Source organism: Vipera ursinii (assembly GCF_947247035.1).
Source record: "Vipera ursinii genome assembly, chromosome: 2".
Lineage (NCBI taxonomy): Eukaryota > Metazoa > Chordata > Lepidosauria > Squamata > Viperidae > Vipera > Vipera ursinii.
In genome coordinates this window covers 272,627,858-272,642,040 of record NC_139513.1, presented here as the reverse complement: position 1 = coordinate 272,642,040, position 14,183 = coordinate 272,627,858, and the positions used below count along the sequence as shown (strand labels likewise).

The 14,183-nt window shown below is 38.7% G+C and overlaps 1 protein-coding gene across 1 annotated transcript in view; it reads right to left on the bottom strand.

Moving 5' to 3' along the window:
- The window catches only part of HCN1 (hyperpolarization activated cyclic nucleotide gated potassium channel 1), a gene marked incomplete at both ends in the record, with an annotated part of 159,038 nt that extends 146,917 nt beyond the window's left edge, over positions 1 to 12,121 (bottom strand). Inside the window, one exon of the mRNA XM_083356618.1 lies at positions 11,739 to 12,121. Within this exon, the coding sequence (XP_083212744.1) occupies positions 11,739 to 12,121 (383 nt within the window). The remainder of the gene's footprint in view (positions 1 to 11,738) is intronic.
- Between the last annotated feature and the right edge of the window lie 2,062 nt (positions 12,122 to 14,183).

The window sequence follows — 14,183 nt, the reverse complement described above, 5'->3', positions numbered from 1 at the left end:
CAGTCTTTCTCAACTTCCTGCAGTTTAAGTAATCCAGACATTTATTTCCAGAATGTCTTGATAATGGCATGTTGACTGAAAATTCTAAGCTAGTCAGTTGATTTAACTATGGTTCACTTTTGTTATTTCCTGAAATGTGATTTAAAAATAATTTCACAAATGAAAGGACCTCCAAAGTTTTAATGTAGTAAAGAGACAATGTATATGCCCGTTATCACTGTCAGAGAGGAAAAGCTGTATGTCTTTCCTTTTCTTCCATGAAATGCTTATTCTATTTATACAATCACAAAATGATTTTGTTTATGGACTTTAAAGTTATTTTGAACTCATTTAAACCTCTTTGGGGCTGCATAGCATAAACTATAGGGTGATTTGTGCCTTGATTCACTGGAAATTTTTTCCTAGAACAATTATCTGCCAGTATACATAAGTAATCAAGATTTAGCAGTTATAAAGGGAAATGCCATGTTACAAATAATTATGTAAGATGAGGAAAACAGAATACTAAAAATGAGCATGAGTTAATTCTTAAACTGGTAATAAAAATGGAAACTTCTAGAAAATAAACTAAAAATTATGGATGAAAGGTTTTTTTTTATTTCTTCTTCTAAGCCTAAGAAAATTGTACAAAAGAATTCGGAGAAGAAGAAAAAACAGAAAAAGTTAGCAAGGAAAATAATGTTTTCTCTGACCCCCAAATTCTTAAATTTATATTCCAAATTATCACATTTTTCCTTATTATGTAATTTGAAGCTAAAAGGAGAAACACATACAGCCATGATAGAAGTAATGATGGTTGACAGGAACAGAAAAATATAGCAAACATTATTACTGTAAACTATACAGTATATACAGTATTTAAAATTCATTTCTTCTTTCTTTTATTTCCTGATTTTAATTTATTTGATTGCTACTTTTTATTCTTTTGCTAAAGTTTGCACATTGTTTGTGTGTGCCTTCGAGTCAGCATTGCCTTCTGGTGACTATGTGGACCAACCCCTGCAGTTTTCTTGGCAAGGTTTTTCAGAAATGGTTTGCCATTGCCTATTTCCTAGGGTTGACAGATTGTGACTGGTCCGAAGTCTGGCTTCATGCTTAAAATGGGACTGCAACTCAGGGTCTCCCACTTTCTAGCTTGATGCTTCATCACACCAATCTGGCTCTCTTGCATAACGTTACTTGATCTGAAAAGAAACAGCTTGATGAATATGTAATGTATAATAGCTCTTCCATCTATTTTTAAAATGATATTTGATCACCAAGATTAAGAAATGCTTTCATATCCTGGATATGACACTGTACCAAGCCTAAAACCTTTATTTTATTTTCTACAGATTGAGAGTATAGACAGCTATTTGCCTAAGTGAATGGCCCTTCAAAATGGGAGCCTTGCCTACCACATTTCAAAGACAGTACGAGACAAATCAGTTTGACCACTCAACTTGTTACTCCATCTGAAATTAAAATACCTTTAGAGGTTACAAGGGCAACATTGCTGCTGTGAGAAGGAAGCTTCAGGTATATCATGTCAGTATCACAAGTGGATTATGAAGAAATAAAAGCTGTCAGGAAGAAATCTCAAGTGCATAGCCTGAATGTCACAAGCGGGGCTAGGAAGACAAAGGTTTATCATGTTGCTTACATAATGGTTTGCTAATTAGAGCTTAATTCCCATCAGAGTAGCCTATTCTCCTTGTCCTAATGACCACATACCATTATTAAAGAAAATATGTTCCCCCCCTCTCTCTTTCTCTCTCTCTCTGTTTCTGTGTGTGTGTGTGTATGTTAAGTGCATCTTTTCAAGGCTTTTCAATTATACATCTATCCATTTTATGCATTCAGAACCTCATGCATGAATTGCATAATATTTGTATTGCATTTTTTCTTTTTTATTGTTTAAAATTTAAGTGCATACTACAATTTGCTCTATGTTGTTTTTATACAATAGAACTTCCTAGTATGTTAAATATAGCAATCAGTAGTATAGATTAATGCATTGCTCAGTGGTTCTTTTAAAACTAATGAATATCTGACAATAGACCTTGTCTTTAGGAGGGGTATATAAACTGTAGTACTCTCTGTATGCTCAATAAATCTATACCACACTCTTGAAAAATCATCTTTGGCTATTCTCTCCCTCCCTCTCCCTCTCCCATTCCCTCTCTATCATTTTGTTGTTGTTGCTTTTGGCCAGCTTATCTATTAGAGCTATTTGCCAACATCACTGAATTCAGTCTGGCCTTGAAAAATTATTCCATGTCTTCTATAAGCAAGTTGTCAAGTAACTGCTAATGAATGGTATTGTTAAATTTATTTATTTATTTATTTATTTAAATGCAGAATGTATCTCTCAGTTGCCATCTAATGGCCACCCACACTTTTTCAACTCAGATCTGGTAGCACAATCCAATCTAGAAATGGTAGGTCCAATTTAGAAAGCAAATCTAGAAATCCAATCTGAATTTTTTTGCATGAAAAACATGTGCCCGAACTATACCATCTCAGGAGTAAGAATCGCAATAATACAACAAAAAAGCAGGACAACTAGTACATCAGTGAAGGGTATTAATGTCTTTTTAAACTTCATTTCCAGAGACAGTCCAATTCTTTCTTATCTTCTTGATTCCCCATTTCTTAGATGCACTATGAATCCCTCAGTCTTTCACTACTCCCACTGTCTTTCCTGCTGTTCCCCAATTGTTTTGGAATTCCACTCCAATGGCATCATCTAGTGTGGCAAGTTGCAGAAAATGTAGTCTAAAACATCCAGAAGACTTCAGGATATGCCTTCCTTAACCCTCTATTTTTTTCTGTTTTGGAGGTAAATTAAAACTTAGGTAACAGAAAACTAGTTAAGAGCTGGACAAAAATAATAAATGGGTCAGAACTAGTTATATGGGCTAATTAGAGCCAATTTGGTCTAGTGGTTAAGGCACCATGTTATAAAACAGGAGACCCTGAGTTCAGGTTCTGCCTTAGCCATGAAAGCCAGCTGAGTGACTTTGGGCCACTCACACTCTCTTAGCCCAATGCACCGTGCAGGATTATTGTTGTGGGAAACAATAGGAGGAGGAAGGTATATTAGATATGTTTGTCACTTTAAGTAAAAATAATAAAGGTGTATAAATAAATATAAATTTATAAATTTATATTTATATGGGGTATAAATATAAATTATAAATTATCAGCACTTAATTCATTTATTGCCAACTAAAAAAAACACCCATTACCAGTTATAATATCATGAAATAGTTAGCATTATAATAGTACTGAATGTATTGACAGTAGATAGCATTGTATACAATTTAATGCAGCAGTTATTTCTCAGCCTTGGCAACTTCAAGATGTATGAACGTCAACTTCAAGAATTTTCCAATTAATTGGCTTGTGTATTTTGGGAGTTGAAGTCCACACATCTTAAAATTGTCAAGATTGAGAAATATTGTGATATAGTATAAGCTCTTGCTTAATACTAATTTTCCCCTCAAATAATTACCGGTACTTATTAATTGAAGAAATTGACATCTTATGTCTGATATAACAATAGCTGTTGAAAACAAAAGAATTAATCTGAGTTGCAAATGCATCTGAAAAGCTTTGAAAAATTAATTCCTACTTGGATGGCAATGTTTACTTGAGAATGTAACTCTATTCAGAATGCTAAAAACGCTTATCTCTCTTTTCTTGTTATTCCTACTCCCATGGTCTCTTCTTAACTCCATCCACCTTTTCCCCCTCTTTTTTCTTCCTCAGTGCAGCAACTCTCTCCTCCTACGGACCTACCCCATCTCTATTGAGTATTTGTCTTCCTCTCTTCTAAAGCTTGTTCTGGAAGAAAAGAGCTGAAGGTGTTCATGTTTGTTGTGTATTTTTTTGTGTGACACTAATTTATATATTTGAGACAGAATGGTTGACCCATGCAAATGGAATATCACTGAATCTTGTAAAAAGTGCTTTATTTCCTAGGATTTATTTTATTTAATAATTAATTCAATTAATGAAGGACTGAGAGAGATTGATGATAGTTGCACCAGTTGTAGAAAGAAGCTAGGGACAGATCATCATGGAAAAGATGTTGGGCAATCATTAGGATTGTCTTTAATTGGAGAGGCAATCCTAAAATAGATTTACATACATTCATTTATGTGTGTGTGTGTGTGTGTGTGTGCACACACACACTCACACACAAACACATATACATATATACACATTCACAATGTACACATGGATTTCTGAGTTGAGTTCCAAAAAATCTGTACAGCATTGCATCTAATATAACATTAAGTTTCTGTAAGTGTCCAATAGTTTCCTAAACATTTGTATACACAGCAAAAAAGATTCTGATTTTTTTATCTCAATCCCAGTATAATACTCATGGTTATGTGTGGGTATTTCTATGGTTATGTGTGAGTTTATTTTGTTGTTTATAACAGCAGAACAATATATGCAAGTTCTGGTCAACACAATTTAAAAAGGACGTTAGAAAGCTAGAAGGAGTACAAAATATGCAACCAAATTAGAGGGATGAAATTCTTTTCATAGTAAGGGAAATTACAGAACCAACAGAAGAAAATATTCATAATTCAAGATTGAACTGCAGGATCATTGGTGCTCTCTGAGCTTCATGATTTTCTTGCAGATGTTTCATTACCAAACTAGGCAACCTCATCTAATGATGTTACTGAGTTTGGTAATGAAATGTTGCAAGAAAACCACCAAGACCAGACAGCATCAAGGACCCACAGAACCTACAGTAATTGGAGCTCCCTCTCATGGAACTAAAGAGGGTATGACAAAATATCAAAAATCAAGTACAGGATAGATAATTTGAGTAATGAGAGTCATGTTTTCACAACCTGAAATTTAAGGTTGTTCAACAAATTGCAGTCAAAAAATGCAAGGAAATTCATGCAGAAAGGACTGGACAGGCTAATATATGGACTCAGTAGGGATCCTTTAATGTGATGCATTACCTAAACTCACATATAAATATAATCAAACTAACCATCATTGATCAGAAAAAGTTGGGGGATGATTGCTAAATCCATGTTTATTACAAGGAGAAATGGATATTTTAATCTTCCATTTTGTATTTAAAATTAATTGACTTTGAAATGAAAAACTGAGTCATGTTAGACATTGCTATCCTCTTCCTTCCACATATTTTACTTTGAGGCAGTTCTCCAATGATGGGACAGCTCTGTGGACTTGTCAGATTCTACCAACACCCAATTATCACAACCATCCATAAGAGCCTCTGCTTGTGTTTAAGCTTGCTGTAGATGCTGTAGATATAATTTACTTGGACTTCAGTAAGGCATTTGATAAAGTAGATCACAACCTACTATTTGATAAGATAGAAAAATGTGGGTTAGATAGCATTACCACCAGATGGATTTGTAGCTGGCTGACAGGCCGTACTCAGCGTGTGGTCCTCAATGGAACCGCATCTACATGGAAGGAAGTGTGTAGTGGGGTGCCCCAGAGCTCTGTTCTGGGCCCAGTGCTCTTCAATATCTTCATTAATGATTTGGATGAGGGGATAGATGGGGAACTCATCAAATTTGCAGACGACACCAAGCTGGCAGGAATAGCCAATACTCCAGAAGATAGGCTTAAGATACAGAAGGATCTGGACAGACTCGAACACTGGGCACTATCTAACAAAATGAAATTCAATGGTGAAAAAAGTAAGGTTCTATGTTTAGGCAGGAAAAATCAAATGCACAGGTATAGTATAGGTGGTACCTTACTCAATAGTAGTAACTCTGAGAGGGATCTCGGAGTCTTAGTAGACAATCACTTAAATATGAGCCAGCAGTGTGCTGCAGCTGCCAAAAAAGCCAACACAGTGCTAGGCTGCATTAACAGAGGGATAGAATCAAGATCAAGTGAAGTACTAATACCACTTTACAATGCTTTGGTAAGGCCACACCTGGAATACTGCATCCAGTTTTGGTCACCACGATGTAAAAAAGATGTCGAGACTCTAGAAAGGGTACAGAGAAGAGCAAAAAAAATGATTAGGGGGCTGGAGGCTAAAGCATATAGGGAACGGTTGCTGGAATTGGGTATGTGTAGTTTAATGAAGAGAAGGGTGAGGGGTGACATGATAGCAGTGTTCCAATATCTCAGGGGCTACCACAAAGAAGAGGGAGTCAAGCTATTCTCCAAAGCACCTGAAAGCAGGACAAGAAGCAATGGATGGAAACTAGTCAAGGAGAGAAGCAACCTAGAACTAAGGAGAAACTTCCTGACAGAACAATTAACCAGTGGAACAACCTGCCTCCAGAGGTGGTGAATGCTCCAACACTGGAGGTTTTTAAGAAGAGACTGGACAGCCATTTGCCTGAAATGGTATAAGGTTTCCTGCCTGAGCAGGGGGTTGGACTAGATGACCTCCAAGGTCCCTTCCTCCTCCTCCTCCTCCTCCTCCTCCTCATTATTATTATTATTATTATTATTATTATTATTATTATTATTATTATTATTATTATTAAAGGTTTCTCTTGAGTTTGCTTAAAATGTAAATTTCAAACATGTTCTTCCTTACAGGGTCTTTGGGGTTCTCTGAGCTTGACTGCTTGCTTGCACACATTTCATTATCCACTATTCAACTCTGTTCCACATTTTCTCTTCTATCGAAAGCTTTTCCTTCAAATGGAGAAAACTATTTTATATTGTATGAACTGACATCACTGTCAAAGATTTCTAAAAGTTTGAAATAGCCAGTGAGAAATTACATATATATATATATATATATATATATATATATATATATATATATATATATATATATTCGTAGATTTTCACGGGTATATGTATATAGGTCTTGGCTTATTTGGGTCTTTTCCTGTGTAGGATTGAGGGTGTCGACGACGTTTCAACGAGGTCCCATTCGTCATCTTCAGGCTAGTATCTTCCGATCATGCTTCGCTCGCACAAGCACGAAACCGAAGACACCAGCCTGAAGATGACAAGTGGGACCTCATCGAAACATGACTACATACCAAAGGCGCACGGAACGCTGTTACCTTCCCACCGTAGTGGTCCCTATTTTTCTCCCTGCATTTTTATGTGCTTTCGAACTGCTAGGTTGGCAGAAGCTGGGACGAGTAACAGGCGCTCACTCTGTTACGCGGCACTCGGGATTCGACCCACCAAACTGCCGATCTTCTGATCGACAAGCTCAGCATCCTAACCCACTGAGCCACCATGTCCCTTCCTGTCTTTATAGATACACACACACACAGTATGCATAAACAACGCAAGACTTACTACAAAATGTTTTAAATAAATTAAGTTCAAATTATTGTGCACCAACGCTACAATGCTATATCCAAACATATCTGCACATTTTAGGATACCAAGATATATACTCTTTACCTCTCATTTAGTGCTTATAAGAATTAGCATCAGTAAATAGAATTAGCATTTTTTTATACGATTGAATAAAGTGACATTAATGAAAGATACACTTTATTCTATACTGTGCTAAAATGTCACTTGGTCTGTATAGCTTTTAAATAAATGTGGAAGACCATGCTAATCTATTAATGGTTGATCTACAGAAGGTCACCACTATATAAATTTCTTTTCCCTTTCCTCTTCCATATGCCTAAGAGGGAAATTAAATTTGTATATTATGCACAGCAACAAATACAGTGGTTGAAAGGACAAGGGCAGTGCATTCCAAGGTTAAAGATGGGATTTCCAAAAGCCCTATTATTCAACACCTTGGATAGCTACCAGTTAAAGATTCTAATATTTCTCCCCTCTGACAGACCTCAATGCAAAGTAATACTGTGTGTCTTAAAATATATTAGTCTCTGGTTTGTAGCAGCAGATAAATTAATAAGGACAAAATCCATTCTATCCAAAAATTATTATTCAAAATCCCAGTTGCCCTCAATCCATGCTCTTCTTTTTCTTCCTGATAATAGCCTGTATCCAAAGTATTGAGGAAGGCAGCCAAACATGCATGTATTATCATACAAAAGCAATTTTATGCACAGATCAGCATAAGCTATTCAATGGTGCATGATTCAACCAAGACCGTATATACGTTTTTCACACAGCAGTGGGACTCAGGGATAGAGATTTGATTTTTCAGAGCAAAAACAGCACACATTTCTAAACTTATACATATATACACACACACACACACACACACACACACACACACACACATATATATATATATATATATATATATAATGATTTTCTGGGACATTTCTGGTTTCCTAATTTTTGATGCCTTCTTTTGTCATTTATCAGAAAGAAAGGTTCAAAGATTAATGAAGAACTCAGAGATGTGTTGGGTGAATATTACATTTATTAGATGACCATGGCCTCTTGATGTGACTGATACCCACACAATTCAGTTAAGCCCTGGATCCTCAGACTGATGCCGATAATCACTGAAACTTTCTTTGGTGCCCACCATTACCGTCAGCCAATTGATATAATTATTAATTATAATTCTTAAAAATAAGAAGCTAGCATATCAAAAAGCAAAATATTCTCCTCAAGGAGAATCCTTTTGAGTCCAAGTGGCATTCTTAAAAAATAATGTAGTTGTTAGCTAGAAACCAAAATTTTCTAAGAGTGCTCACCTTTCCAGAAAACAATACAGAATATGCTAAGGAACTATACAACATCTTGAAAAGGAGTTATGAAAGGGGTTCCCTATAGCATCAACCTTGTGAACTCTCAAGTTTCCTCTTTCCGCTATGTATTCAAAATGGACAGTGATTAATATATACATAACACACATATATAAATGCTACACACATATATATATGGTGTGTGAGTACATGTGTGTGTGTGGGTATGGGTGTATATGCATATAGCACGTATATATGTGTGATATAGATATATATACTTTGAGAACAGGCAACAGAAATTCATTTTTAATGTGGGCCAGTGTACTCACAGTAAAAAAATGACAATAAAGGTTATCTTATCTATTTGAGAAATTACATCATCAGTTTTACCCATGGTAATTTTTTAAAAAATGGTTATCCAAACCATTACAGCTATTTTGTTAAAGTGTCCCAAATATGTTCTGTGTCTACCAACTTTAATGATTAGAGATTCATGTCTTTCACACTGGCCTATATATGCAGAGCCTAATTGTATGTGTAAAATTGTACTCTATAAAGAATATTGTATGTGCTTGCCTATATATCTTGAAGAAGATTGGATAACTTGTACAATTTTAACTTTTGCACTCTATCACATTCTTGCTTTTTAAAAGCAGTCCAGAGAACCTATGTTGATATAAAGAAATGAATGACTAAATATATAAAATAAGTGGTCAGTTAATGTTCTAGGTATTTGCCCATGTAAAACACTTTTGAGATATTATGTTTAACATATGTATTTGGAGTATACAGATCAACTCCAACCCAAACAAAATAATTGATTTAATTCAAATTACCAATCTAATTATTTCAATCTATTCAGAAAACTGAGTCAATTCTATTTGATTCTTTGGATTGATTAGGGGGGGAAGTTATTTAAATGGCTTTGAATCAGTCTCTAATGCAAATGTTAAATGCACCGAAGTGGCTATCCCCTCCCCCCCCCCAACCTTCTGTGCTTAGAAAAGAGCATTTTGCATAGGGCTGCAGTCAAGGTCAATCACTTTGTTTCTAATTTTGGCATCACTCAAAGAGTTACATGTAAATACTTTTTTTCTCACCTTTCAAAAGAAAGCAGGGTATATTTGTCTGTCCTCTTTGGTCAGCTGGAGGGGAAATGATTACTTGCTACAACAATGATTTAAAGGAAGGGATATGTACAGTTTTTAGACATTAGTAGTTCTTGGTTTGTTGAAAAACAGCACCCATCAACTTTCTAATGCCATACAATAAGTGTGCCAGCAACCACTGGCTTTTCACTTCAGAGAATGAATACTTTTCAGAGAAGATAAAGTAAGGAACAGCCCTATTATTGGAAAACGGGGTTGACAATAAAGTCATATTTCACCTTCCTTGCTTTTGCTGTGAAAGGGGGTTTTTTAATGCAGGGTCTAATATTAATATTGGATGGATGAATGAATGAATGGAATGGATTAAAAATATCTGTAAAAATACATTGGGGAAAAATCAGTGAAATAATTTTACTTGTTAAGAAGAAAAGGGGGATTTTTAAAACCCCAAACCATTTATCTTTCAAAACTAAAGATCATAAGAAATAATACTATATAATGGTTACATTAGCAGACTGAGACTAATGAAACCTGGGGTCAAATACTGTCTCAGGAATAAAGCTCGTAGGATGACCTTGGACAAGTCATCACCTATCAGTATAATCAACTTTGTAGGCTTCTTGTGAAAGTAAAATGGTGGGAAGCAATACATATTTTTGCTTCAATTCTTGAATAGAAGGCAAGATATAAAATGAAATAAATACATGGATTTTTTTAAAAAAAATATTGCTTTTTTTTCCCTTAAAGCAGGGCTAGGTGAATCATGTTATCTGTTTCAGCAACATATTTTGAAGCTGATAGGAAGAAAAAATTAGCTTCTCGTCAGGTGCTTAAGAATAGACTGCTCCATTGGGACTGAAAGCGATGCAAATGAGCCAGCTTGCCAGTTCAAATCCCAAAGGTTATGGTAGCATTCTGAGAGGAGTGTCATCACCGGTTGAGAACTTGAATTGGAATCAGAGAAATCCACATTCAAGTCTCCATTCAACAAGGAATTCAGTGGTTATATTCTCCCAACTTGCTTAACCAAATCAGCTAAAATTCCATTTTCTGCTTTTACATAGTCTAGGCTTGGTTAATGATAAATTTAATCTTGAAATGTATTTATTTGTAAATTAGGGTCTATATGTGAACCTAACCTGTTAAGTTACATTCATGGATCGACATATTCCCATGTAAACCCAGGAATGAATAAATCAATGAATGAATACGCTTAGTTCCCGAGGTAAGCAATTTACCTGGGGAAAAACCACTACTGCATGATTTGGGGCCAACAAATATTCAGCCTACCTTAGAGAATTACTGTAGACAGGAAATGATAAGAGAACCTGCTTCACTTTCACCACGTTAATGTCTCAGAGGAAAGATGAGATGTAATTTTAAAATAACAGAGTACGGTAAGTATGCTGGGAGCGTACTTAGATTATGGACAAGACCGGCATGTGTTTTCCAAAAACTGGAATTTGATTCTTGTTTTTGTAGGAAGAGAGAAGAAATGGAAAAGGCAGGAAGAAGCTCTGTAATTTTCATGGCCCTCATCCTGTGCCTCTAGTTTCTTGGATGGTTTTTCTTCAGACAGGAATGAGTTCTGATGAAGAAAACTTTGCCAGGGATGAAGACTAACTAGCTCTCTGAGATTTTTTTAAAAGAAAGAAAGAAAGAAAACAGGATGTGGCTTTAAGCAGAAGTCCCAGCATTTTTTTTTTCACAATTCTCATCAGCAGTGATATCAAAATTATTGGAGTGGGCTGCAGAGAGACAGACAACGCCGAATAAGGTGACAGACAGAAACATTTCATCCTATGCCTCCTCCTCTCTCCCATGTTATCAACTCAGGGTGCCCGCTCCTATGTCTGACATCCAGATACTGTTTGACAGCACCCAGCATCCGGCTGGCGCTTTCAAATGAGCAAATACGCCCCTTCCAGTTTAGACTTGGCTTGCCCAGAGTTGGCTCCTGCCTGCTCAGCCTCACCAGTTGCAAACCCGGTCTCTTCCTGCCGCCCAACCAAGCGCCCCTCACCTGAAGTCGCTGTACGGATGGATGATCCAGAATCCTGCAGTTTTAACCCTTTCCTGCTCCTTCTCCACGGCTTTCTGGCTGCCGAACATGCGGAGGGAGAATTTGTTGACCCCGGGCTGCAGCATGGAAGTCAACTGCCGCTGCATGAAACCGTACTGGCGCCGCGCGCCGTCGGCACCGTCGAAGCCCCCCGCCGGTTCCTCGGCGCCGCCGTTGCCCTCCACTTTGAAACACACCGAATTGCCCTGCTCCTTCAGGCTCCCACCGGCGCTCGGGCTGCTCAGCGCCTTCTCCGCAGCCGTCTTTGCCTGGGAGCAGGCGTTGGTGCCGGGACTGCTCTCGTCCCGGCTGCCGGGCGAGGCGCACGGCTTGTTGCCTTCCATGGCACGGTCCAGCGCCCAGGAGAGCGCTCCAGCCTGTCCGGCTCCTCTCGGGGAAAAGAGAGCGAGCCAGCCAGGCGAGCCGGCTCCCTCAGAATAGTGAGAGGAGGAGGAGGAGGAGGAGGAGGAGGCGGCTGGTCCTGCCCGCCCTTCAGCAGCGCTTCACTGCCCTGTGCCGCTCCTGGCATTGGCCAAGCCGGCAAGCGCCTCTTCTCACTCTGGCACCGACCGAGAGGGGCGGAGAGAGAGAGAGAGAGAGAGAAAAAAAGGCGAAGCCTACAGCTCCGGAGCCCTCTGCTGGCGAACGCTCCGCCCCGCCCGGCTCCGCCCCTTCGTCCCCTCCCCTCGTCTCGACATTGAGCGACCCGGCGGAGCCCTTGAGAGAGAAGGGACACGGCGGCCTTTCTTTCAGCTGGGCTGAAGCGGCGCTTTTCTTTTTCCCGAACCGCCTCGCCGATCGGTGAGGAGTTGGCGCTCCAAACCTGACCTGCCGGGGGCTTTGATTCGGATCTTCACCTCTTTTTGAGTAGTGGCACTCGGTCTGGTTTAAAGAGAAAGAGTTACGGGATCACGCGGGAAAGGCGCCTGAAGGTGTCCCCCCCCCCGCCGCCACTTTTCAGCCGGTCCCTCAGAACGGCAGGGAGGCTGCGGGGGGTTCTTCCAAAGAGGGTGGCCGATTCAGAAGTGGCGTTAGGCTGCGCGCTGCAACTGGGCACAGCTGCCTTGCAAGACAGGTTGACTGACTCATACGTGCCAGCTGGCACCCCCTACTCGAGTTGTAACTGCTGGGGAGATTGAGCCTCCACAGATGTGTGAAAACACTAAGGCTGGAGAGAAACCTGGTTTCACTTGCGGGCAACGCTGCTCAACCTTGGCGATTTGAAGACGTGTGGACTGCAACTCTGAGAATTCCCCAGCTGTTATTGGGCAACTTCAAGCTGCTAAGAAACACTGCTGGAAAGAGAAAGAGAAAGAGAAAGGACTAGAAATGTCTGTAACAAAGCCAATGTCAAGTTTTCCCAGAAGAATTCATAGGGCTGAGACCCGTTGTATCTTAAGACAGACTGCCTGCTTTCCTTCATGGCTGATGTTGAAGGAATGTCTAGACACTGCCATATTTACAAATTCTTGCATTAACAAGATCATTTGCCAATTGTACAATTTCATATCACTCTGGTCGTCTCAGACACAATGCTTCAGCGCGTGGTCTTGGCGGTCACAATAACTGAAAACTCCAAAAGAAATCTTCAATTTCTTTTGATAGTTTACGGGGTGGTGGTGATGGTGGAGGGGGGTGGTGGTGGTGGTGTTCTTTCATTTATTGTGATCTTGAACATTTATTTATTTATTATTTATTTATTATATTGTTATACCGCCCTTCTCCCGAAGGACTCAGGGTGGTGTACAGGGCAATAAATATAAAAACAAAATACAAAAGTTAAAAAACAATTAAATATTATGCCCGAATATAAAACAGTAATTAAAAGACATATTAAAACCCCAACCCTAACCCATCAAACCAGGTCAGATTGCTCGAATAAATAAGTTTTTAGATCGCGCCGGAAGGAGCGAAGGTCCTATTATCCCACCTAATATCACAGGTGGGATAATAGGCAGCATGTTTAACATTGTTGTATCCTTTTTAAAGTTCTGCTTCAGCTTACTGGCCAGATACCCAGAATCAGAATCACTGAATTAACCCCCTACGAATGAGTATGGATTGAAACCATCTGGCAGCAACTAGCCAACCATCCTATCACCAACAAATTAAGAAGAATCAAAGACTGAAGCTAGAAAATCTTAGAGCAGGAAGATGAAAAAGCATTATGGAGAAAGTCAAAAGAAAACCCTTTGACCCCTACCCCAAAAAGTGACGTAGCTTTGAGAAGTCAAACTCAGTGCAGTCTTTACTATGACTCTCCTGTAATTTTAACCATAATATTGTATTTGCAGAACTTGCCATGTAGGGTAGAAAAGCTGGAGAGGGGTCACACCAGGTTTTGCTTTTAGAAGAAAGGGGCCACACAGCTTCAAAAGATGGGTATCCTCAGGATGTGATAAAAAA